This window comes from Panthera uncia (genome assembly GCF_023721935.1).
Source record: "Panthera uncia isolate 11264 chromosome A1 unlocalized genomic scaffold, Puncia_PCG_1.0 HiC_scaffold_17, whole genome shotgun sequence".
NCBI classification, from domain to species: domain Eukaryota; kingdom Metazoa; phylum Chordata; class Mammalia; order Carnivora; family Felidae; genus Panthera; species Panthera uncia.
The window spans coordinates 61,801,298-61,828,311 of NW_026057577.1; the positions used below are offsets into that span (position 1 = coordinate 61,801,298).

The 27,014-nt window shown below is 36.8% G+C and overlaps 1 protein-coding gene across 4 annotated transcripts in view; it reads left to right on the forward strand.

Annotated features, from left to right (window-relative positions):
* Window positions 1-27,014, forward strand: part of VCAN (versican) — a 120,417-nt gene that overhangs the window by 16,392 nt on the left and 77,011 nt on the right. For all 4 annotated transcript variants that reach the window (XM_049649762.1, XM_049649761.1, XM_049649760.1 and 1 more), the window contains 4 exons: window positions 558-935; window positions 4,099-4,273; window positions 4,359-4,486; window positions 22,765-23,058. In XM_049649762.1, the coding sequence (XP_049505719.1) occupies window positions 558-935; window positions 4,099-4,273; window positions 4,359-4,486; window positions 22,765-23,058 (975 nt within the window). The remainder of the gene's footprint in view (window positions 1-557; window positions 936-4,098; window positions 4,274-4,358; window positions 4,487-22,764; window positions 23,059-27,014) is intronic.

Below are 27,014 nucleotides of genomic sequence, written 5' to 3' on the forward strand. Positions count from 1 at the left end.
TCAAACGCTGAACCAAATGAGGGTCCTTCAAGTGTTAGACTTCTTCCTGCTCCAGTCTACTGAAATATATATATTTTTTAATTTTCACTTCCTCTTTGAATTTTATTTTCATTTCCTCTAAGGTAATGTGGCAGTTATCTTAAATGTTTTTCCTCTTCTGACAGGTAGATATAAATTCTTTCAATTGCTCTTCCTAACATTGGTCCAATCTTTTACCCACATTACCAATTCTAGTCTCCTTTTGCTCTTAATTGCTTACCTTGCTATACATGCCTTATTCTATTACTTATTTTGTACATATTGAACTCTAAGTTACAAATACGTTAAAATGAATGCTATATTTTTAGTACATAAAGATGAGCATTTTTAAGCCATATCTTTGTTGTGAAACATTGTTAAAACTGTATACTAGTCTTTGTATATAAACTCATTCTAATTATCTCACCTATTGAAAAAGTAACCAAACCACTTGTAAGGGTTTCTTAGCCACTCACTTATTTAATAGACTTGGTTGAGTTTTTTAGGACTGTTAATTTTGTATTTTCTATTTCTCCTAGTCAAAGTGGAAAAAAGCCCTCCTGTTAAGGGCTCCCTCTCTGGAAAAGTCAATCTCCCTTGTCATTTTTCAACCATGCCTACGTTACCACCCAGTTACAACACCTCTAGCGAATTTCTCAGAATCAAATGGTCTAAGATTGAATTGGACAAGAGTGGAAAAGATTTGAAGGAGACTACTGTTCTTGTAGCCCAAAATGGGAATATCAAGATTGGTCAGGGCTATAAGGGGAGAGTGTCCGTGCCTACGCATTCCGAGGTCGTCGGGGATGCCTCGCTCACCATGGTCAAATTGCGCGCAAGTGACGCGGGCCTCTACCGCTGCGATGTCATGTATGGGATTGAAGACACACAAGACACAGTATCATTGGCGGTGGACGGTAAGGCTTCCCAAATCTGTAAGACATGATACCTGGTTCAGAAGTGTTGTGAAGCAGTACTTGAAGTAAATGGTGTTCGGAGTTTGGACAAGTGGAAGAAACATCAGTCATTTCAACAGTTCATGCCTTTCACCAAAAATGAACTGTTATTTCTTTAAGGGTCAAGGAAGGTGACATTTTGCACAGCACCTTCACTGATTCAGGAAAGTGCAGTATAATGGAATTAATGAATAGCTCAAGACATGATAAATAGTTCAAGAACTAATTATTTCCTTACTTTGACCTACCTGTCTGTGATTACTTTTTAAGACCGTAAAGGCTGATCTACATTTTAATTTTTACGACACGTGTGTATGCACACACACATGCGCACACATGCGCACACACACACACACACACACACAAACCTTTTCTCCTTTTTCTCACTGTCCTAGCATAATTATTAAAATCTTTGAGTTTCTTTTTAAGAAATATAAATTCTACCTTAACTTACATTGAAGAAATAGGGTATTTAATAAGTATCATGGTACATGTCACAGTGCCTTAGAAAGGCCAGCACCTAAGAAACATTTGCATTGGATCAAAATAAAACTCGGTGAATTTTTTGTTTTAAAGGTCAATACACTAACTGTTATACATTAAGTCTTGCAATGAGGCATTTTCATTTTAGCCCTCTTTCAGCGGTGGTTTGTATGTCATTTGAATTTAAGTTAGGAGACAAAGCAAAGAAAAATTGCTTTAATTGGGTACACACATAATACCATAGCTCTTGGAAACAGAGTATTTTGGCAAGTTATTAAGCAAAATTCTAATACCCAGACATGATAGAACAGATTTTTCTTCCATCCCTCCATTTTCCTATAAAATATTTACCTTTCAGAAATATATACAGAGGGTTTTATTAAAACTTTCTTCTGTAGCCAAAAGGAAATACTTTGAATTTCAGATGCAGAGAATTAATTTACTATACATTCTTTTATGTTCAGATTCTGTTACTGTCTCCTGTCAATCTATTTTTATGTTGTGCAGGCATCCACTAAATATCCTGGGCTCTTCAGTCTTTTAACCTTTTTATTATTTATTTTAGTTAGCCTATGATTGTTTTGCTGTACTGATTTTTTTTTTAATCTGTGTGTGTGTATTATATTTATATTTTATATAAATAGATTATTAATAAATTATAAATATATAGTAGTGGTATATGCACACTATGTATAAATTTATATATATTTTTAAAATCTCTAAAGGAATTTAACAACTTCTTATTAATTTCACCATTAAAGAATTAGCAATGGATTTTCCCCTTGCCCCTGCGAAACAATGAAAATCCTCCACTTAATCTCCTTAGCCCCATGAGGTCTTCAAATTATCCCAACAACTGCAGATACTTATACCAACTGATATTCCCTGCCCTGCTCTTGGAGGCCCCTTTGTGCCCCCTTACAGTCTTCAGTGCACATGGAAGATTTTTAATTATCAAGAGGACTGTTGGAAGCTTTGATCGACATAAGACTAATTTAAAACCATTCAAATTCTTGCTTAAGCCTTAGAGATCATTATAAACTATCTCATACTTACCAGATAGTATGATACACACTTCCTGGCGATTTTAGAGTATGTCTATAAAGGTACAAATTTTTGGAAAGGCATTTGATGAATTTTTCATTGCACTGTAAGAAATGGGAAAATGAATGTTAGTTGTCATTGCATCTACTCGGTGCCTGTGCAGGTCTTTTTGTGTTGGCACTTATCAGAGGTGCTCATCTATGACATGGCTAGTCTGTTCCCCTGTATTTACTTTATTGGCACATAACCTGTCTTGCAAGAAGGAGACATTTGAAGGATGGGCATATGGAAGACAGTCTTATAACTAGAAGTCAGACTGTGGGACATAGACTGTTGTCAACCCAAGGGAATTACTAGGAATAAAAAGACAGTGGAAGATATCTTGGAAACCAAAGTTCATTCTGCATAACAAAAAAAGTGGTCTTAGGCAATTTGACCCCTAATAAAATCTCATCCATAAGACCCAGTTGCCCCAACTTTTATTTTCTAGTGACTTCCCAGGCCCCTTACCTTGATTCACTTTGCAGTCTTACAGAAACGAGTCACCACATTTAGTGCAATTAAAGATGGAGATGCTCTTGTTGAAGTAAGAGGAGAAGACCAAAACCTCACTCCTACCCCCACCCTCATCCCCACCCAGTTACTCTTCCCTCAGCCCTCTGACAATTCCTTGAGCCCTGGAGAACAGCTCTAGAACCACTAGACTATGCAACTCCTAACATACAGCAAAGTGGAGTTGAAGGCAAGTACCAAGATGCCTGGCTTCAACTCAGGGGAATCTGGGTAACTTTACTTTAAGCCTTCTTTGGGATAAAAATCGTACATTTTATTTGTCTTAGTGGAAACCCTCAGTTATGCTAGTCAGATGGTGAATATGATAAGCAGTGGGTGGGAGTTAGTAGCCTATACAACATTTTTAAAACTTTTGCCTAATTTGACTTTCATATCAGATAACATAAGCAATATTAGGTACACTTTATTGTGGGGGGGTGGAGGTTAACTCAGTATTTGATTAAGGAACAAATTAGTAATTGGATCAAGCCTTCTCACTCATACATAGTCCATTGTCTTTTTCTTCTTAGTATATTGTTTCTGGAAGTAAATATCTCAATGTTTTATGTTTGGAGGAAGCGGGATTAGTGAATGTTCCATGTGCTTCTATTCAGTTGGGCCTGGGTAAAATAGGGCAAGTTGACCTCATGGCCCCCTTAACTCTTTATCTCCTGCAGGACCTACTCTGTTTAGTTGTCCAGTGTTCCCATGATAATGTGAATACCACCTGTAATTGGAGAAGCTGTCCACCCCTTGGAATTTTAGTGGCCTAAATCTTTTTCTTAGATTGTTGACATGAGAGTAGAAAATTCCCGGTTAAGAAACTTTCTAATGGAGCACAATGGGACACCTGGGTGAACGGGATTTCTGGAGCTCCTCACATCACCATAACTTTATGTAATGCCACATAAAATGAAAATAAAGTATCACCATGGTGTTATTACCATGGGAGCAATTAATTTGATGTATTACATCAGTGAGAAACTTTGCAAATTATGGTGGGATATTTGAACATGCCAGTAATTGCTTGTGGCTCTCTTTGCAGGGGTTGTGTTTCACTACAGAGCGGCGACAAGCAGGTATACTCTGAATTTTGAGACTGCACAGAAGGCTTGTGTGGATATTGGGGCAGTCATAGCAACCCCAGAGCAGCTCCATGCCGCCTATGAAGATGGATTTGAACAGTGTGATGCAGGTTGGCTGTCTGATCAGACCGTCAGGTGAGAGGTCTGGGGGCCACAAGCTGTAATTCATTAATTTGAGAGTAAGAATAAAGTACTTCTTACTAGTCTTTTATTTCCCCAGATATCCCATCCGGGCTCCCCGGGAAGGCTGTTACGGAGATATGATGGGGAAGGAAGGAGTCAGGACCTATGGATTCCGTTCGCCTCATGAAACTTACGACGTATACTGCTACGTGGACCATCTAGATGGTACGATGTTTGAATTTCTAAAACTTCATTGGAACTAAGGAAATTGAAGAAGGACTGGGAGCACGTAGGAATAGAGCAAATTTTCATGCTTGTTTGGATTCCAAACAGCAGCATTTAGTTTAAATGACCGTATGATTGTGGTAAAATAAGCTTAAATTAAAGTGGAAAGAGAAGGAGGAGTGTCCAAATGGTTATGCAGGTTAGACATTTCTTTAGTTAATGGCAGGTTTTCTTTCAGGCATGCTGCTATTGGACTGTTTCCAATACACTTTTAGAGCCTTAAGAATAGAAAGCTGTAAGGGTGGTACCTATTCTTGTGAGAACTTCAGGTAAAATGCTGTGATGACAAACCACTATGAATCCAAGTGCTGATAAACACCCAGAGCTCAACTAAATAGTGTAAACTAGCCCAGGAAGGATTCTCATGTTTTACGTCTTCTTGTGGTGACTTTGCTACACTAATATTCAGAGCAATCATACATTCATTCAAGCAACCAACACATTAAAAAAACCACCTACTGTATGATAGGTACTCTGTTAGTCATTAGGGATATGAAACCAGGTAAGATATAGACCTTACTTCAAAGATGTTTTGAGTCTGATTGATTTTGGCACTATCATTTCTCACTAGGCATGAGTCAGAGGTTCTTAAAGGCCATGTGAGTTCAGTAGTGGCAAAATCACCAGGGGGGCACAATGCAGTTTTACTATAAGACACATGGAATAGAAGTTTCTGTGAATTGAATATTGAATTGGCTTGTACTTTTAATTTTGGATGGGTGCATGTGAAAAGAAGAATCTCAGCTTTCTTATGTGTAGAATAAAGAGGGTTAGACTAGATAGTTTTTCCCTGGTCCCTTCCAACATTAAAATTCTATGATTCTGTGTTTCTGTGAATTGAATAAACAAGCTCAGAGACTGAAAACTAGAAACTAAGTAGTTTATGTTTTCCTAATGCCCTGACTAAACTTGAATAAGAAGGCCAACTTACCAGAAGGCTGCTTAAGTGTGGTTTTCTAGCATCTTACCATTCTTATTATAACTACCATTTAAGAATGGTAAATGTATTTTCTAAATTAGAACTTTGGATTTGAACAATTTCCATTTTTGTATAGGGACAAAGGGAAAACATCTACAAAATCCAACCTATGAGATACATATATCTCATAGGTTGGATTTTATGGATATATATGCTATATATGCTATATATATACTGAATTTTTTATATTAAATATAATTTATTGTCAAATTGGTTTCCATACAACACCCAGTACTCATCCCAACAGGTGCCCTTCTCAGTGCCCATCACCCACTTTCCTCTCCCTCCCACCCCCATCAACCCTCAGTTTATTCTGTTTTTAAGAGTCTCTCATGATTTGGCTCCCTCCATCTCTAACTCTTTTTTTTTTTTCCATTCCGCTCCCCCATGGTCTTCTGTTAAGTTTCTCAGGATCCACATATGAGTGAAAACATACAGTATCTGTCTTTTGATTACAAAATATGGATATGTGTATGTGTGTGTGTATGTATATATATATATATATATATATATATATATATACATACATTGTATATATATATATATGGAATTTGAATGTTTTTGTTTTAGTACACAAAGTTGAAAGAGAAAGACAAAAGAATCAGTATAAATACTAATTCAAGCACTGGCTGAAATTTCTGTCAGCAGAGTAATAAAGCTTTGTTTTATAGAAGAAATTTGACAGTTCTGGAGGATATTCAGCATCTTTACAGTGACATTGTTCTAGAAATTTTTTCTTCCTTGTTTGTTGTCCCTTGGAATAATTAGCAAATCTTTACACACTGATACTTTTCTTCTTGCCCTGAAATTGGACTGGTGTGCAGGGGGAGGTTAAAGAGGGCTTTTGTGAGTGAGGATGTATGAGGAAGATCACAAGATCACTCTGGTAAAGGTCTCTCTCCTTTTTTTTTTTTTTAATTTTTTTTAATGTTTATTTATTTTTGAGAGAGACAGAGAAAGAATTTGAATGGGTTGGGGCAGAGAGAGAGGGAGGCACAGAATCTGAAGCAGGCTCCAGGCTCCGAGCTGTCAGCATAGAGCCCGACGCAGGGCTTGAACTCACAAGCTGTGAGATCATGACCTGAGCTGAAGTCGGACCCTCAACCGACTGAGCCACCCAGGCGCCCCTCTCTCCTTCTTTTACTGAAGTATATGCCTTTCTTTGAAGTAAAGACCATTGGCTAAACTTTGAATTGATAAAAATTCGGTAGAAAGCTGACTTTAAAGTTACATCTGATGTTTCAATTGCCACATTGATAAAAGATTATTTGAAGGTGAGCCAAAATTCCTCGTAAGAGAAATTTATTATTATATTCATGGGTATCATAATTACTACCTATATTTTATTGTATTTTTGACAGCAAAGTATATGTGCGAGAGGAAGTAAAAATTAGAGATATTGATGTATTCAGAATGCATGTGATGGAACATACATCCAGTAATGAACTAAGGTGCAGGAGCTTTAGATCAGAAGCCAAATTGTTCCAGATGGTCTAATGAAAAAGTCAATTAAGTATAAAATGAAGTGTAATTTAAAAAGATAATTAATTTTGTGTTAATTTAGTCATTTAAAGCAAGAGATATTTAGTTGATGGATTGTCAATCCTCTTTTTTTCTTCTTGTTTTGTAATTCACATTCATTCTGATGTATGTATGTCTTTAAAAATTCAAATAATTATACTCTATTCAATCCAGTTTATGTGGGGGAGAAGAAACTATTCTGGGTCTTACTCTAAGATGATTGTAGCACACTTATACATATGAACATAATATTCAATTCTATTTCTTAAAAAATCTTGTAAATATAAAATAGCAATTATATTAGCTATATCCATGAGCAAGGATTCCAGTATTAGTTGTGTTCTTGGAAATGGTCTAGACACTGTGTTGGCTTATTAGCCATGATTCGATAACAGAACACTGTTACTAAGAAATTAATGGAATTAAGATTCTAAAGTAGGAAATCTAGAAATTAAGATCCACAAAACAATCTATTAGGAAGTTTAATCTGTGTTTCCTGGTGAAATAGATTTGGAAACATTGAGAGGGTTCCTTATTAGGAAGTTTAATTTGTGTTTCCTGGAAATGTAGGTTTGGAAAACTTTGAGAGGCTTTAGAATAGAGCTGAGATGATTATACAGTTCAGAAAATCAAGTAAATGATTAGAGTTATCTAGAATGCTGAGAGAGCAGTCTTGGGAGGTAGTTAAGGTCCTCGTAATAAAAGAACAGGGGTGCACCTGGGTGGCTCAGTCGGTTAAGTGTACGCCTTAGGCTCAGGTCATGCACTCACAGTTCATGGGTTTGAGCCCCTCGTCAGACTCTGTGCTGACAGTTCAGAATCTGGAGCCTGCTTTGGATACTGTGTCTCCCTCTCTTTCTGTTCCTCCCCCACTTGCACTCTGTCTCTCTCTCTTTTAAAAATAAATAAAGATTAAAAAAAAAAAAGGAACGGGAAGGACCTCCACTTCATCCCAGCTCTATCACTTACTAGTTGTGAGATCCTGAACAAGATTTCACCTCTGTTTCAGTTTCTTCTCTGAAATGGAGACCATGAGAATACTTACCTTTTAATCATGGTATAAAGATAAAGTGAGTTAGTGTGTAAATCTTTTATCACAGTGTGTGTCACAAAGTAAGTGCTCAAGAAATAATAGCTTATGGATATACAAAATGTTCTTTATTTCCACTGAATTCATCAAAAGAAGAAATGACTTTAAAATGGCAACTTTAGATGCACCCGAGTGGCTCAGGAGGTTGAGCATCTGATTCTTGATTGTGGCTGGATTCATGATCCCAGGGTAGTAGGATCAAGCCCCATGTTGGGCTCCACCCTGACCTTAGACCCTGCTTAACATTCTCTCTTTCTCTCTCTCTCTCCTCCCTGCCCCGCCACTCTCCCCTGCTCGTGTGCTCTTTTTCTAACATAAAAAAATAAAAAGTTTGCAACTCTGTGAATTAGGTTCACTATAAGGACATTTTTTTCTGACAATGAATACTGCTAAATACAGAAATAATCCTCACAGACTGTAAAATTTCTTCTCTGGAAGTTTCTTAAAACTAGAATTTTCCTAAGATGTTCTGAGTGCAATGCTCTGTCAAAGTCAGAGCCATGGTACTTTGAGGTATATAGAAAATAACTGGAATGGGTCACTTTATGAAGAAGGGTGACTTTCATGTCAAGTCATTTTGAATATGATAAGTTGCTTGAACATTAGTGAAGAATTAAAATTAGTACAGTGGCAAAAAGAATTCGTATGTTATTCCTCTTAAATTGTTTACAACAAGTATTCTCTGATTAGAACTTTAGCTTCTTAAGTCACAGTGTTCAGGAATTAATCTGGTATATGATTCCCCACAGAAGGTCATGGGCGCATAAACACGTCTACTTTGCTAGTGGGAGATTTAAATAATTCTGAAAGTGCTTTGTGAATTAATGCATTTCTGTGCTGAAGATTGGCAGTTTGATAGGAAATATTTGTATCATAGCAAAAAATAATTCCTAAATAAGTTAGATAACATAATGTTGGAAACAATGGAGTACAATGTAAATATTTCATCTAAAAACCCCACTCAACCACTTAAGGAATCTTTGCTTGCTTTTTAATAAAATTAATAGATTGACTGTTTATTTTATTTCTTTACGGTAGCAGGTCCTTGTAAGAAAAGTTTCCTTTTATAAAGGTGTTTAATTTTCCTTGCAGATAAATCATAGGGTTGTAGGTGAGGTCAAACTGCTTTCATTTTCAAGGTTGACCCCACTTAATTTCCTTGCAATTGAATCAATGCTTCCAGTCTCAACCATACATTCAACAAATTATTGACCTACGATCTTCTTGCTTGGGGACTTACATCTTGTCCTTCTATGGCCTATGTTTTCTTTGTAATCCTACCATTTGGCTATTATTTTACCTGAAATAACTATTACCCTACCACTCTGATTTCCTGGCTTCCACACAAGGTTCCCAGCACTTTGATGTGTCTTTCACATTTCACGTTGTCTTTTCATTTTTATGGACTCTCTCCTTAATCTCATATCTGCTTCCTAAGTCCTAGTTGACCTTGATCACCCTTATATCTCTAAACCTTGAGTGTATGACTATAAGCACCTCCACCCCCACGATGTTTGCTTATGCCTCTCTCTCTCCTGTAAGACTGTGACTTCTGGGAGGAAAGGAACCATGTATATCCCCACTATGTCATTGGCACATAGTAGGGACTCCATAGACAGAGTTGAATAAATGTATGAATTCTTGAATTAACCTCCAAACCAGAAGTGCTCACTCGACTCGCCGTGCTTTGCACTTCCCCCTTGAATAACTTCATGCCTCTCTAGGCTTTAGCATTATTCTAGTTGGTTCCCAAATTGTCATTGCTACAATTTCCTCATTAATTTAATTTCACATTTGTTCTATTGTAGATAAAATATTCCTTGTAGGATGAATGAGGCACAAAAGTACACCAAAATAACAAGTGAAAATGAAGATGTTAGTTTCTAGTTTTGCATGTTTAGGCCTGAATTTTCTTCTGAATTCCATACTCCTATTTCTAGTTTGTGAAATTATTCCTGTATCTAATTGGTTCTCACAAATAATCCTTATGCCTTTAGCAGATCTTCAAGGGGCCTGTTTGATGACCATCAAAGTACTCAAACACCATGGCCATGTTCTTCCTATGTTAGTCTTGTACTCAGCATCGTGTAGTGAATTTTCTGTCCTCTTCCTCCTCAAGTATAAACTCTGCATGATCTATGAAGCCCTCCAACCTGGCTGGAGAACAACCAATCCAAACTTATTTCCCTCTTTCCAACATGGTATGTGCACAGGCCCTCTGAAGATCCTGTGCTCGCTGCTACCCATAGGTCTGCTTTGACCCTCTCAGAGAACATGAGCTTTCTGACACTCTGCTCTTCCCCTTTTCCCTGTACCTGAAAACTTAACTGCTTTTTCTTCTTTGTTTTTTACATTTTTTTGAGAGAGAGAGAGCGCGCGTAAGCAGGGGAGGGACAGAGAGAGAGGGAAACACAGAATCCAAAGCAGGCTCCGGGCTCTGAGCTGTCTGCACAGAGCCAAACTTGGTGCTAGAACCCATGAACCGTGAGATCATGACCTGAGCCAAAGTCAGATGCTTAACTGACTGAGCCGCCCAGATGCCCAGAAAACTTACTGCTTCCAAGAGCCCATCTTTGGCTCTTACAGCTCACACTGTGATTTTCTTACTCTGAATTCCCACTTTTCATAGTTCCACATGCTTGGCATTTAATTGTTCTCTAGTTGCTTTATAGGCACTGAATACAAAATGTGACCTGTTAGTTTTGTTTCTGCAAAACTTCTGTAACTCATGGTAGAGATAAGGCCATAAACATCTTCTATACCTCTCTCAATTGCAATGAAGAACCTATTCCAGTAATAGATACATAATAATTACTTAAGAAATAACTTGGTGGTGATTGCATTATTTCTTCCAATTTTGTCTCTTCTCAAATACAATTACCACCACCTTTCCATTTCTGTATTTGAAAAAAGTGCTTCACTTTGTTCACCAATTTTTTTTAATGTTTATTTATTTTTGAGAGAGAGAGAGAGAGAGAAACAGAGCATGAGTCGGGGAGGGGCAGAGAGAGAGGAAGACACAGAATCCGAAGCAGGCTTCAGGCTCCCAGCTGTCAGCACAGAGCCAGATGTAGGGCTCAAACTCACGAACTGTGAGATCATGACCCGAGCTGAAGTTAGACACTTAACCAACTGAGCCACCCAGGCACCCCTTGTTCACCAAATTTACTAATAATGTTTTTGTGGGTTTTTTTTAATCCTTTTGGATCACCACGATACTAACTGTTCCTCTCACACTTCTCCCTGGTCTCTTAGAAAGCATTCCTTCCTAGAAATACTTTCTCTTCTTCAACTTCTTACAGTAATTTCCCTTTTTTGCCACCCCAGCCAATCATCCTGTCTGGGATTGGTTCCTTTGTACCCATTCATTTTTAGATTGCTTCCTCATGTCAAAGTCCAGTATAGTTCTGGGGCACCTGGGTGGCTCAGTCAGTTAAGCGTCCAACTTCAGCTCATGATCTCACAGTTTGTGAGTTTGAGTCCCACACAGGGCTCTCAGCTGTCAACACAGAGCCTGCTTAGGATCCTCTGTCCCTTTCTCTGCCCTTCCCCTGTTCATGCTATCTCTCTCTCTCTCTCTCAAAAATAAACATAAAAAAATCTTTTTAGTCCAGTATAGTTCTGTCACCTCCATGACTTGTTTAATTCTTTTAGGTCATCCTTGTGTTTGGCCTAGAACCAAAAAATAATCTTTTCCTTTTTGTTATCATATGATCTCCTTTAGATATGCAAAGCTAAAAATTTAGGGAAAGACCCAAATGTCATTAAACAGGTCTTAGAGCAGATCTTAGTGCAGACTTTTTTGGAGGCTTTGATTGGACAAAAATCAGATAACATATCTTGAAATTGTGTGGTTTCCTGCTGGAAGATTCTCAGATTGACTTTTAATTTCAGTGGAATTTACAGCATGTAATCTACAAAATATTTCACTGCCGGGAGTTGTCTAAGAATCCATGATACTGGCCTTATTCAGTTAAAAAGTCCTATGTCAATGGGGTGCCTGGGTACCCCAGTAGGTTGAACATCTGACTCTTGACTTTGATTCAGGTCTCAGAGTTTGTGAGATTGAGCCCTGTGTCAGGCTCTGCATTGACAGGGCAGAGCCTGCTTGGGATTCTCTCCCTCTCTCTCTCTCTGCCCCTCCCCTGTTGTGTGCCCTCTCTCCCTCTCTCTATGTCTCTCAAAATAAATAAACTTTTTTTTTTTTTTTAATTTTAAGTCCCATGTCAGCTAGAAGAGCTTCCCGCACACTGTGGTTCAATGGATGGTTCAAATATTGGTTCTGGATTACAGAACCTCTTCACTTTGGTTTACTTTGGTTTGGTGCTAGAAGATGCTGAAAACTTTTCATTTATTCTCTGAAGAACTCACAGAACCATAGATCATAGCTGGGGCTGTGGCTTCTGACATAGGCTTTGGAAATGAACATGTCTTGCTAAGGGTCTGAAACTGAACTTCAAGTTCTTTCTGCTTAAGTGTTTGCATAGCATAGCTAAGAGCCAGTGAAAAAAGTGACAAAGCATGGCACACTGGCAGCACCTCTGCAAAATGATGTCCCCATTCACTACAATGATTTCAATAGATTGACTGTGAAATAGCTCCATAGGTAGGGTAAGGAAGGAAACTATTGTATGGGTGTATTATTGTTTAGGTTAATCCTCATGAAATCGTTGTCAGTTATTGTTTTTTTTTCTTTACCCTACTGTTTGCCATGAGGAAAGGTTAAATAATTGGATATGTCCTGTTTCCTATTCCACTGTAGTAAACTCTTTTGGCCAACCACAGATTCCCCAGCGGAGCAACAGTGCTCTTACCAGTAAAGAAGGGATGATGTGCTCTCCAAGCTCCCGCAAATCTCTGATTTCTCATATAAGAATATCTTAATTCTTATTTGAGTGATGATTTGTTTACTGATTATGTTGTCATGATTAGAACTGCTTGGTTAAATGGTAACTCTATTTTTAAATTTTCGAGGAACTGTTAGACTGGTTTTCAATATGGCCACACCATTTTAAGTTCTCACCAGCACTATATTAGGGTCCTGATATTTTCTTTCACATTCTTTCACATTCTTTCCATTCTTGCCATGGATGTGATAATTCTTTCACATTCTTGCCAACACTCATTTTTATCTGAAATTTTGATCATAGCCATCCTAATGGGTATTCAGTGATATCTCATTGTGGGTTTAATTTGTATTTACCTAATGGCTAATGATGTTAAGCAACTTTTCATGTACTTATTGGCCATTTATATACTTTCTTACAGAAATGTCTACTCAGTCCAGCTGTAAAATGAATGTCATGGGGTGTAATGTACAGCATGACAACCATAGTAAATAATATATTTCATGTCTGAAAGTTGCTAAGACAGTCAATCGTAAACGTTCTCTTCACAAGAAAAAATATCTGTAACTATGTATGGTGATGGATGTTACCTAGACTTATTGTGGTGATCATTTCACAATATGTGCAAATAGCGAATCATGTTGTACACCTGAAATGAATATAATGTATGTCAGCTAAATCTCAATTTTAAAAAATGTCTATTCAGAACCTTTGCCCATTTTTAATTGGGGTGTCTTTTTGTTGTTGGGTTATTTATACACTCTAGATTCAAATATCTTATCAGAAGGTTTGCACATATTTTTTCCCATTCCGTGAGTTGTCTTTTTACTTTCTCAGTAGGGCCCTGTGATGCACAAAATTTTTCAGTTTTAATAAAGTCCAATTTATCTATTTTTCTTCGTTTGTTGGTGCTATAAATGTAATATCTAAGGAAGACACTGCCAAGTCCTTAGTCATGTAGACTTGCTTCTGTGTTTTCTTCTAAGATTTTTGTAAGTTTTAAGTTTTAAGCTTATTTTGATCAATTTTGAGTTAATTTTTATATGTAGTGTGAGATAAGTGTCCAAATTCATTCTTATATTTATGGATATCCAGTTGTCCCAGCATCATTTGTTGAAAAGACTATTCTTTCCACCATTTAATGACCTTGGTACCTTTTTGAAAATCAACTGATCGTAGACATACAGATTTATTTCTGGACTTTCCATTCTATTCCACAGATTTATACGTCTGTACTTATGTCAGTACCCCATTGTCTTGGTTACAGTTGCTTTGTAGTAAATTTTGAAATTGGAAAGTGAGGGACCACTATGTTCTTTTTCAAAATTATTTTAGTTATCTTGGGTCCCTTGAGTTCCCATCTGAATTTTAGGATGAGGTTGTCAGTTTCTACAAAGAAGCCAGCTGGGATTATGATGGAGATTGCATCGAATCTCTAGATCACTTTGAGGTATATTCCATCTTAACCATATTAAATCTTCTGATCAATGAATATGGGATGCTTTTCCATTTCTTAAGACCTTCTTTAACTTCTTTCAACAGCACTTTATAGCTTTCAGAGTGTAAGTTTTGCAGTACTTTTATCGAATTTACTCCTAAATATTTTATTCTTTTTGATGCAAATGAAAATGGAATTTTCTTTGCTCCTTTTTCTGATTGTTTATTGGAAGTATATATAAATGCAATTGATTTTTATATATTGGTCATGTATCTTGTATCATGCAACTTGGCTGAACTTGTTTATTAGTTTTAATAACTTTTTTAAATGTTTATTTATTTTTGAGAGAGAGAAAGAGCATGAGTGATGGGGGAGCAGAGAAAGGGAGACATAGAATCCAAAGCCGGCTCCAGGCTCCAAGCTGTCAGCACAGAGCCCAACACAGGGCTCAAACCCACGAACCATGAGATCATGACCTGAGCCGAAGTCAGACGCTTAACCAACTGAGCCACCCCAGCACCCCGGTTTTAATAACCTTTTAATAGAATCCTTAGGATTTTCTATATATAGTCCCTTTCATTTGTAATCTTATTGTAAGGAAGTAGACTTGTCATGTCATACACCCCTTGAAGCATGTGACAGTCATTTGCTGTAAGGTTTTGATGTCAAGATCTCTTGGAGTTCTGAATCAAAAGAATGTCTTTGGAAATACAGTGACCATTTACCTTTCAGCTGTGAAAAGTTAAAAAAAAAAAAAAAAAAAAAAAAAAGCCAAACTAGGCTGATCCGCCTGTGTAGACCTGCAGCCATACTGTGCCTGTCAAATCAAATAGCACATTCAATCTCTTATATATTTTGAAGACTCAGACACCCAGAAATGTTTCAGAACCTCTTTCTCACTCTAATTAAAATCTTACTGCTCTGTCAGTAGGAAAGAATGAGATCCGACATCCTGAAAACCATAAAAATATGTTTAAATTTTAGTGAGGCTTCCTGTCTCAAATTGATATACATGAAATCTTGTATAATAATGCATTGACATATACATAGATTCCTTGTCTCATGAATGTTATCTGATTTGGAGCATGTTAACAATCACAGCCAAAGGATGACAATTGTTTTAAATAATTAATTAAAAGTTAAAAAGTTCAAAGCTTTATCTCAAGCCACATCATGTTTCTCCTTCAGTCTAAAAACAAGTGAGAAATCTGAAAGGTGCTGATCGGGCTTTCCAGTCTCATTATCTCCAAATTAGAAATAATGCCTGCCTACCACTAGAAATGGAGTGAGGTGACGGTGGCAGCCTCGGAGGTTTGCTTGTCACTATTAACAGAAGGGTGGTCTCTGTGCAGGTGAAAGAGCGTATCTTAGGGGAATTGACGTGACTTTGCATGACCTTCAAATATCAGTTGTCAAGATTATTTAGCAGTGTGTTAGCTGTTCATCAAGCATATACAGCCAATGGATTTTGTGACCCAGAGAATAATGAGCATTAGTCTTCGATGCTTTGATCATGTCTATATAGACACAGGCAAAAAAGAGAGAGCAAGAATAAGAGAGTGAAAGAGGGCAAGAGAGAGACAGAGGAAGAAAAAGAAAAGAGAAACCTCCTTTGAAACTTAAAAATCCCAAACTTCAAAGCTAATAATTGTGCTGACTTACTCTCATCACCAGGAAACTTGCCGTAAGTGGTTTTATTAGATCAGTATTTAGAAGCTCATCCCATGTGGCTACTTCCAGCTCACACACTGTAGCTACTTTGCATACATTTATTACTTATTTTCACTTAAATAGCGAGGAAATATAGTCACATTGATAAATCTTAACCTTCCTTAAAGTGAAAGACAGAGAGTTCTGTTCTCAAATGAGTAAAGGGAATCATGATTCGTTTATAAGTACTTATTTTCAGACTGGACAGTTTACAATAAAAGGGTTATGAGCACAAATAAACAGGAAAAAAAAAAAAACCATTTATCACACTACCCAGCAAACATACCCAGTGAGGAAACTGATGAGATCTCAGCTTTGACTCTCTGTTGGCTTAGTCCAGGAGAGAATTGAGTATGACCTGCCCCTGCCAATTCCTTTTTCCTCCTTGGTATTCATAAGGAATTGTTAGCAAGAGGGAACACTCTTATCGTAGCTTTGCTCTAGGTCCAGCTCTTTAATAATTTTTCTGAGTTACTCCCGGGTATAAACTCTAGCTTTTGAATGATGTGGGTCATTTTAAACGTTTGATTTGTTTTCATCATCGCTTGCCTTTTAGTCTTTGTCATTCTTTAGTCTGCCAAGAAGCCACTTGTCCATTTAGCAATCAGAAGTGTGGGAAAAGAACACGCATGGTCCAATTTCCAGGGAGTCTTGTAGCAGTTAGTTGTCAAATGAAAGTATTTTATTTTCTCAATATTTCTGGTGGTGTTAATTCCCACAGTTAAGGTGAATTTAATTTGTGGGATGTCACCAGATATTAAAGTCTCACAAGCAGTATCTTCCAGTTTCTTCTAGGACATCCCTAGAAAGTTAAAATAACAGGAATAATTTAAGTTAACATTTAAGTTGAGATTTTGGAAAAATACGCATTAAGATACTGCATATGTGTTTTTCAAATGGATGTGTAAATTATACTATGTGTGAAACCCTCTGTTCTGCATCGTTATATCTTATGTGTTACTAATGTGAGCATATATGTATACACCTTAATGAATTCTTACTTATACTAACTTAAATGAACTTGTCATTTTATGGTAAGTAATGTATTGTTTTGTGTATGTAAGACATTTTGTATATTTCTTTCTTGATGTTTTATTTGCTCTCTTTCAAGAAAAATTAAGTATTCTCTCATAGGTGGATAACATTTAGAAACACCTTCCAAATCTGTGCTCTAGTTACAAATTTGATAGTAAGCATCTTCTAGGTGTAGCTACTTTGATGAGGCTACTTCTAGAAGTGAGACAGTTGACTCATCCTCAACTTATACAAGTATGTTTGCCTTCCAGAAAGGCAACTATCCAGTAAATCTAAAGTACATTAAATGGCTCAGTTATAAGTATTGAGGCGTAGAAATAGAACACAATCCTGTCCTATGTTCATAAGATAGGCATTTTCTCTCACAAAATTCTGCTGTGATTCAGAAGGAAATTTTACTACCTACATCAGAGGCAAAAAGGTGCCTTTAGGATACCGGGGTGGAAACTTCTACAACCTGACCAATTAAGTCATGTTGCAGAGAGAGAAACTAAGTAAAAGCACTGAGTTGCTTTGCTTGATTTCCCATGTTTGCTTTCTCTTTGTCTTGTTTCCTTGGTTCTGGATTTGCCTTTGCCTCTGAACTTCAGACTTTATGTATTGGTGCATCCTCTTATGATCATTCATTTTTGGACCAAGGCTGGAGTTACATTATTCTTACTGGTCCAGGCTTTATATCTGTCTCATTTCATTCCACTGTGTTATAGTTTAGAGCACATCATTTGACCTATAAATAATTCCTGACTATGGCTTTAAAAACTGAAAGTAGACAGTGGAGACATTGAACATCTTAACATCTTGACTTGCTTTCTCAGTGTAAAAGTGGTCAATGTTTAGCTTAGAATCTGCAGTTCTTTTTTCCTAAGGGCTATGCTTTCTTTCTGTGGGAAAGCTCTGTGCCTACAATTTATTATTGAGGAGAAAGCCTGTTGCTTTTATCAGCTCTTTCTTGGTTTACTTTTTTTCAAAAAGATATTTTTAAAATGTTTATTTATTTATTTTTAGAGAGAGACAGAAGAGCACAAGCAGGGAGAGGGGGCGAGAGAGAGGAGAGGGAGAATCCCAAGCAGACTCCTTGCTGTCTAGCACAGAGCCCAACACGGAGCTCGATCCCATGAACTGTGAGATTGTGACCTGAGCTGAAATCAAGAGTCAGAAGTTTAACCAACTAAGCCACCCAGGTGCCACCAAAAGATATTTTTTTAAGAAATGAATTTGTGTGTTCAGCTTTTAAATACCATCTTAGACGCTTCATCAAGGCTCCCTGCTCTCCCCAGCCTCCTGTGCTCACTGGCAGTCTTTGATGCAACCCTGGGAGGCAATGAACCTCATGTGCCCTTTGCTTTGTACTCTAGTTTTTTGGCTCCTGCTTTGATGCTGTTTGGTTACCTGGTTTACTTTGCTTCTGTCTTAAATCAGGTTGACACATAGGCAACCAGAAACATAACACTAAGTTATACTTGCTGTGGATTTGCTGAGTTTGGAAAACAATGCTGTGAAACAGATCCATGGACTTAATTAGTATTCTCTGAGTAAAAGAAAGTTCTCCAATCAAATGGTTTACACATCATGACTTCCTTGTGGGGACTATCAATAAATACTATAATACTAAATGCTCTGATAAGTCTTGCATAGAAAAAACCTGTCATATGAATTGTATTTGTTTTCTAAATGCAGTTGTCCTTGCAACCTCTTTTCTGTAGAACACCTGCTCACATCTCAGGGGTCACCAGTTTTCGACACAAGACATTTTGGGAAATTATGTTCATTGAACGTGGACCATAAGTTAACAGCCTTTCTGATCCACATCTTCAACAATAAACTTTTAGGGATGCCTGGGTGGCTGAGTCGGTTAAGCGGCCAACTTCAGCTCAGGTCATGATCACATGGTTTGTGGGTTTGAGCCCCACATCAGGCTCTGTGCTGACAGCTCAGAACCTGGAGCCTACTTTGGATTCTGTGTCTCTCTCTCTCTCTGCCCCCTCCCTGCTTGTACTTGCTCTCTCTGTGTCTCTCTCTCAAAAAATAAATAAACATTAAAAAAATAAGCTTTTAAAAGGTTACTCCTGATTTAAACAACAGGTTATCTACACTTATATTATGTTAGAAATGTCAAAGGATTGTCTAATTAAAACTAGGCATATAGGAGCGCGTGGGTGGCTCAGTCGGTTCAAGTGTCTGACCTCAGCTTAGGTCATGATCTCATGGTCCGTGAGTTCGAGCCCCGTGTTGGGCTCTGTGCTGTCAGCTTGGAGCCTGGAGCCTGCTTCAGATTCTGTGTCTCCCTCTCTCTCTGCCCCTTCCCTACTCAAGCTCTGTCTCTTCTGTCTCTCTTAAATAAACAAACATTGAAAAAAACTAAAAAAAAAAAAAACCAAACAGGCATGTAGTGAATACAACAATACTTGACTGGAGTTATAGGTGTGTTAGGAATCAAAGACACTTAGTATTATGAACTAGTTCAATTACTACTCTGCGTTCCCTTTGACTCACCTATTCTTTTTTTCTGGTTTGGGTTTCTATATAAAACTATTGCTAGGACATTCTGGAATATTTTTAAAAAGTATAAGATGTCCTAGCCCTAATATTTTGAGGTTGATACATAGGAAGGGAAAAGTTTGAATAAGTTAATTTTTCTCATTTTTGGTATAGACTGTTCATTCTAACAGCTTCAAGATACAGTAAGATAATTCTGTAGTGTGGATACTTCACTATATTATTAGATTTTTGAAGTGGGCAAAATAATGTTCATGTTAAACATGAACATGTTAACATGTTAACATAACATAACATAAACATGTTAAATCGTGATTTAGGAGGTCTTAAATATTTACTTTTTAGAAATGAGTTAAAATAAATATTTTTCTTTTCTTTTGCTCATCTTGAAATAAAACAATTTGCCATATATATATATATTTATAAATGAATTATTTTGATTGTCACTTTAAACTAAACTCAATGCCAGTTAACTATTTTTTTTTTCAACTGAGTTAAATGAAACCTCATGGTGATATCTTTTTCGACATTTTTTTTTGCAGTGTTGGAAAAATTCCTACATATAAAGGAAAATAGATGACTTTAGGAATTATAGAATTTAATCAAATCAGTAAAATAATTATTTTATGAGTATTGGATAGATGGATGGAAATTGTATCCTGCAAATGAATTAAATAATTGATATTGTGATATAATGTCAGATTTAACAAGAGTTTCTATACGAAAAGTTCTATAAGGGTAGGTCTTTATTAATTTAATAATAATAAGGGAATTCTCTTTGTAACCTACCAGCATCTTCTGAAACCTTTCTTTCTTTTATTACCCCAGACATGTTTGCGGTTTAAAACAGGGAAACCAGTTACCCATGAAATCGTGCTGTTATTTTTTTTTCATTAGCCGTTTGGTCTGGCCATTTTTGGAGAAGTTGATTTCCCCCAACATATAGACTAACATTGCTGCTTGGAGTAGCAGAGTTTTACTCAATCAGTTACATTTCTTTGCCCTGCTCTGGTTGGCTGATCACTCTTATTACTTTAAAAGAACAGTAAATTTTGCCTCCAAGTCGAAGTACGTCAGGACGTAGGAAACTAAGGCAATAGAGTGATATTCCAGCTGTAATAACAAATGCAAGTGTTCTACCTTGGAGGAAAACGAATTGGCATGCAGCCCATGTTCACACTTGCATTCCTTTGAAGTGAATGAGGCCACTGGAGGACACAGACACAGTCTGTCTGCCTTTCCCTGTGTTGCTTTAAGCCAAATCCATAGGTGAGATGAATCAGCTGTTCTGGACAGCAGCTATACCCAAAGGTCTGCTTCAGTGAGCTGTTTTTAATGTGCTGCTTGGGAAGGATGGAAGAAAAATAGCACCTTGTTTCTTAGCAAGAACTTGAAATTCGTTCACTTAACAAGCATCATTGATACATGCTACGTAACTGGTACTGTGACTCTTATGCTTTTACAGCTTGTTAGGGAGGAAGGTGGTGCAGGAATGGGGAGGAGGAACTTATGTTGCTGTAGTGTATTTTTGGATTTGAGATTAATGACCTTGCCAGCCTAGACAATTAAGGACAAAAACCTATTCTCACGTCTACCTTACTCTTTTCAGTCAGGTAAAAGTCATTTTCTCTCTCTTCTTCAAATAGCTCTTGTAGGGATTTGGCCTAGTTTCCTCAGCAGCAATTTTAGATTTAGAGTGACAAAAATTGATATGTGTGATTTGGCCATTTTTCCCGCGACTAATTTTTCTTGTTTTAGAACACTATCGCACACTCAGAGAGAGTAATGGCTCTATTCATTTTTAACAAATGCTTGTTACGTCTGGATTTAGTCAGGTGAGGATCCGAATCATGAGAGCTCTAGAGTCCCCGTTGTCTAATATATCACAGAATCAGAAACAGGACCCGCGTCTGCTGCAGTGATGGACTATCGATATTTTAGCTTCTTCCTCTCTGCCACATTTTATATTCCTCCTGCCTGATGGATTAGCTTAGGTATTCTCTACTTCTGCCTCTGTCTTTGAGCCACTTGTACTCAACTGTGAAAAGCATCATTTGATTTGCACTGAATTTATTTCAGCCAATTGTTTTGTTAGCTGTCCAAGTACCAATTTAACAAACTCTCTGACGTTTCCGGAATATTTTATTGTGACATGTTAAATTATAATGAACATATTCTCTGCCAATTGGGCCTGGTGATGAACAAAGTAAATGTTCAGCCTTTCTTTGTTAATCAATAAACAAATGTAGGAGTTTCTCAACCCTAGTTAGCACCCCTGCTAGCATGTGTAGTTATCTTTGTGAGAACTGGAAAAAGGACAGACAGATTGCAAGAGGTATTCACCATGGACAGAGTAAGTAGAAAAGAAAAAGGTGCCCCTTCCTTCAGGGGACTTTGGTCACTTTGACCAGTTGAGTGGAAGCTGATGTTGGCCTCCATTCACTCTGAGCCCCGGCTGACATAACAATCACACAGCCCCAGCAGGCCTCACATATAACAGCATTCCATCTTGCTTCTGTCTCTTCCTACCTTCAAACCTTGTAGTTTTTCTTGTTTTGTTGTTTAATTTGATAGGAGTGAATCCATTTTGATGGTAGAGATATGTGAGAAGGAAGGTCTGAGAACTACTGTTTGCTTTCAGGTTGACCAAAGTGAAATAACCTTGGTGACATTTCAATACAGTTTCCCTTTCCAGCATGCATTGTTAAGTACATTGCAGGCTTTTTCACTGAAGAGAAAACTCATTTTCCAGATAGTAATCCAAAGAATCCATTGGAAAGGTCTGTTCATTTTAAAGAATTTATCATAACTTATTATCAAATGATTGCTTCTGTATATCCGTAGGCCATAAAAGCAGTCATCTGATAATAAAGTTAATATATATGAACTTTTCTGGTATGTGTTATTTCTTATTATACATGAATAGTACCGAAATTGGGTAATTGTTATGTTTACTGCTTTAAAGTATCAGCAGCTGCCAGTTTACCATGAAAAAAGTATTATATCCTTCTACCTCGCCCCACCCACCCATAAACTGGAAAGGAATGAATCGTAAAACTTAGAGTTTTGTTTTGTTTTGTTTTTACTCTCTTCTTATTCCAGGTGACGTGTTCCATATCACTGCTCCTAATAAATTTACCTTTGAGGAGGCTGAAGAAGAGTGTGAAAACCAGGATGCCCGGCTGGCGACAGTGGGGGAACTCCAAGCGGCTTGGAGGAATGGCTTTGACCAGTGCGATTATGGGTGGCTGTCGGATGCCAGCGTTCGCCATCCTGTGACTGTGGCCAGGGCCCAGTGTGGAGGTGGTTTACTTGGGGTGAGAACCCTGTATCGTTTTGAGAACCAGACAGGCTTCCCTCCCCCTGATAGCAGATTTGATGCCTACTGCTTTAAACGTAAGTGTTTGCTACCTTTTTAAAAATTACAGATTTTTAAAACATACTTCGAAGACATGCATTGGTGTTCAACTGATGGGAATGGATCCCATGTCTTGCCGTGTGTGCACAGAATGGAAACAGTTCAATGACTTCTGAAGGCAAATAAATGGAACAGCAGCAATATGGTTAAAACAGGAGGAAGTTTGACAAATGCTATTTTTGAAGTGATAAGGAAATGTCGAGTTAAGGTCTTAACAGTGCTTCCATTGCACCTAGAACCACAGAACACATTTCCGATTAGTTTTTTTTTTTTGTTTTTAACATCAATTGCAGTCCTTAAGTGTAATTAGAATGTTGGTGCTATAATGTTGAGGCCAACTATAGCTGAGTTGAATTCTTGAATTCTGCTTCTTTTATCTTTGGTATGTCTTTCTTTGAAATGGCGGAGAATTCAAATTTCAGTAATTGCAGGTGAGTACTTGGAACCGAGATGGATAATCATAATGCTCAATTAATTCCTAACAAGGAACCATGCTGTAAATAAAAATCTCCATTTATCTTATTTTATTTCAGGTCATGGAAATACGTGCCTTCTCATCATTAATTCTGTAGTACATATTGAAGTGCAGTATATGTTGTTTGCAAGGTGTAACATAGTCTACTTTCAGTTTGGTTTGCTACTTAAAACTGATCTTAAGTAACATTTATCCATACATGATTTACTTATTTAAAATTATCAGATGTCCTTAAGTTATTTTAGCAGTCGTAGCCACACAGTATGCTTGTAGAATTTGCTTGGTCAAACAAGCAAGTAATCTAGAGTCTCGCTGTGACTTTTACTGGTCTGTATTGTGATAGCAAAACAAAAATTTCCTAGAATTTGGGGGAGTATATTCAAAGTAGAGCCATGTCATATTGAAATATAGTGAAAGGTTTTTACTAAGTTTCCAATATATCTTGTTTTAGCTATGTGTAACTGAAATGAGTAGAAAATACACTAGCTTATTATGTAATTGGTTTCTAAAGTGAAACACACAGGCATTCTTTGTCAACCAAAAAGTCATGCTAGGATGTCTGAGTATTCCACAGAATAGACATTAGTGCAATGGAAAGGCACTGACATGTTGCTGCCTCCCTGCTAAGGGGCCTTTGCCCACATCTCCTCCCATTGACTCAACTCTCTGAGTGTGAAAGCCATGTTTTGTGTTTTGGCATGGTACAAGCTGGCTATACAAAGCCATTGAAAATACTAACTTTTGTTCCTAGACTGAAACAATAGAAAAGGTCTTCCTTAGTTATTTTTGGGGGGGCGGGGGGAGGAATTAAAACAATAATAAGGAAAGCCTATCTCTAAAAGTAGAAAGATATACATTTTTTTTAAGCCACGATCTCCTAACAGTGACTTTCAAGTAGTTCAAGCTCTCAAATCAGTTTTACATTAAGTGACTATGATTAAGAACTAAAATCGGATTGCTGTTGGGATGTTTAATTAGGGAAGAAGTGGAATTATCCAACCTGACTATCTTGTTAGATTGCATTTTCTCTTGTTTTATATAAAACTGGCAAGAGAAAACTTTTAAACAACCTTTTTTTTTTCACCCCTAGGGTAAAACTTAAACCAAAGGCTGTCTGTAGCCACAAAGAATTCATCCTGATGTGTTTTAAATTATTTATTTAAATGAGGAATTCACATGAATGTATGAAATAAGATATTTCTATTCAAATACAATAATTACCTACTAAAAATCTACATAAAATCTGAGAAAAGTTTGAAAATTCAGGTCTAGTTTCCTTTTTTTTTCCCTCTAATTCATTTGAATTCATATAACTTGGAAATATATAACTTCCAAATATCATGATTCAAATTTTGGGGTTTTTTTTCCAAACCAAAGGGTAATCTCATCTAATACAAATCTAATCTAAGGGTTAGAGTCTTGTTTATTTCTTTCCTAAAACCTACTATATTCAAAATTGATTGGGCATATACAAAATTTAGAAAGCTTAGTCATAACATAAAAATCTTTCTTAGTCTTTCTTAAACTACATGCAGTGCCAACTGCTTCCCCAAATTGCTAAATCTTTTTTCAAGGATTCTTTTAATGTATATATTTTAAACAATGTAAAAAATACTCTCAAAATGACTTGACTGCTGTTCACTTTTCCCACACAGTTGAGGTGTGACTAAGTTTTTAGGGTAAAGTTTATAAGAGTTGTGACCTTAGCAACAGTTCCAAAAGTGATTCCAGAGATGTATAGCTGTTTGGTCAAGCAGGGGAATTTAGAAGTATAACCATATTTTTCTTGTTTGCTTTTTACCAAATGTAGATGGTGTTTTTAAGTCACTTCCTGGTGAATGAGCAATTCTAAAACCTCACTTATAATTCTATTTTCCTTTGAACATTTCTGAATAGAAATTTAACAATGGCTGATGACAAACATAATTAGAATCTGTTCATGTCAAGTTGATTTTAAAAAACCAGGAAATTAATACATTTGTGAAATAAAATTTTCCTGTGTTATTTCCCTGTGACAATTAAACTAAATTGTGCACTTTTGATTTTTTCCAAGGTTGGAGACTTAGGACTTTGAAAAATCACCCATACATCCCCAAATTTGAGTGAATCAAAGCCATTCAAGACTCATGATAATCTCTCATGTAATATCATTAATGATCTCCAAGCCAGGGAGATACAGCACGTTTCCCAGAAAAACCATTCTAATATCCCATTACTATCATTCTCAGATAATTTTTCTAATTATTTAAATTCATTGCATTAGATGTTGAGCCCTTTTTTCCTTTTTAACTTGGAGACCAAAATCTAAATAACAGCCATATCTATTATTGAACACAATTGTTCATTTGTCCCTAGGCATCTTCCTCAACTGAAACAATGTCCTTGTTTTGAAATGTTAATTTCTAAGCCCCTGGATCATCTATGTGATCTTGCTTTGAACCTTCATTATTTTTTATATCCCTCTGATTAAGCTAGGGAGCTAGAAATTATGGTTTAGAGAAGGTGAAATAAATTCTCACCACTTCATATGCTACATTTTCACCTATTTGTTCACTTTTAAAAGTACCCTACCCTTCTAACCTTTCGGGTGCTTCTTATTCTCTTCATGCCCTCGATCATAATCTGATCATAGGCACCCAACTAATCTTTCCCTAAATGGTATTTTAAATATGTTTTCTGTTTATTGAACTTCAATCTGTTAGCATTCAATCACTCACTCATAAAACTTTTTAAAAATAGTTTGAATTCTAATACCACTCTTCCAACCTTTACGCTTTATTTAACAATGAACTCAGAATCAACTTATTGAATATCCACTCTATTTGTGAATTCTCATGTTTACAGTTATTCACGTATAAGACATTTTCATATAGAAGAACTAATTTGAAATTAATAATTTTCATATAATGTATGCATCCTGGGTGTGTGTTAAATCGACTATCGTGCTGCTAATAGGAACTTTATGTTTTATTGGGAAAATCTGCCTCGTGTCTTATAACAGAAGCACAAAGAAGATAGTCCATAGGACATAAAATATATAAGTACAGTGATCCAAAACATCTGTATGGCAGACAGCTGCAAAGGTTGGAAGGGAGCTTTGTGGGAAAAGAAGTATGCTGATTTCTGTTGGCTTTCTCATTAATGAAGTTGAAAGGACACTGGTAGTTTTCCAGTTCAGAGATCTCTCCATGTGAATTCTTCTGGGAGGACACTTTTGGAATAATTTGGAGTTGCATTTTCACCTTTATGATAGTCATCATTAATATAGCAGCCTTTATTCTTAAGATACCTCTTTGTAGATATTTGTGGTTTTTGAAATTATTTCCTCTTCTTGAAATGGTTGAAGCAAATGGCACAGATAATCAGATATTCTGAGTTAGGATGGAAATCAGCTGTTAAACTGACGAAAAAGCCACCCAACCCCAAAGGAAGTCTGAGGTTTTCCATTCCAAATAGTAG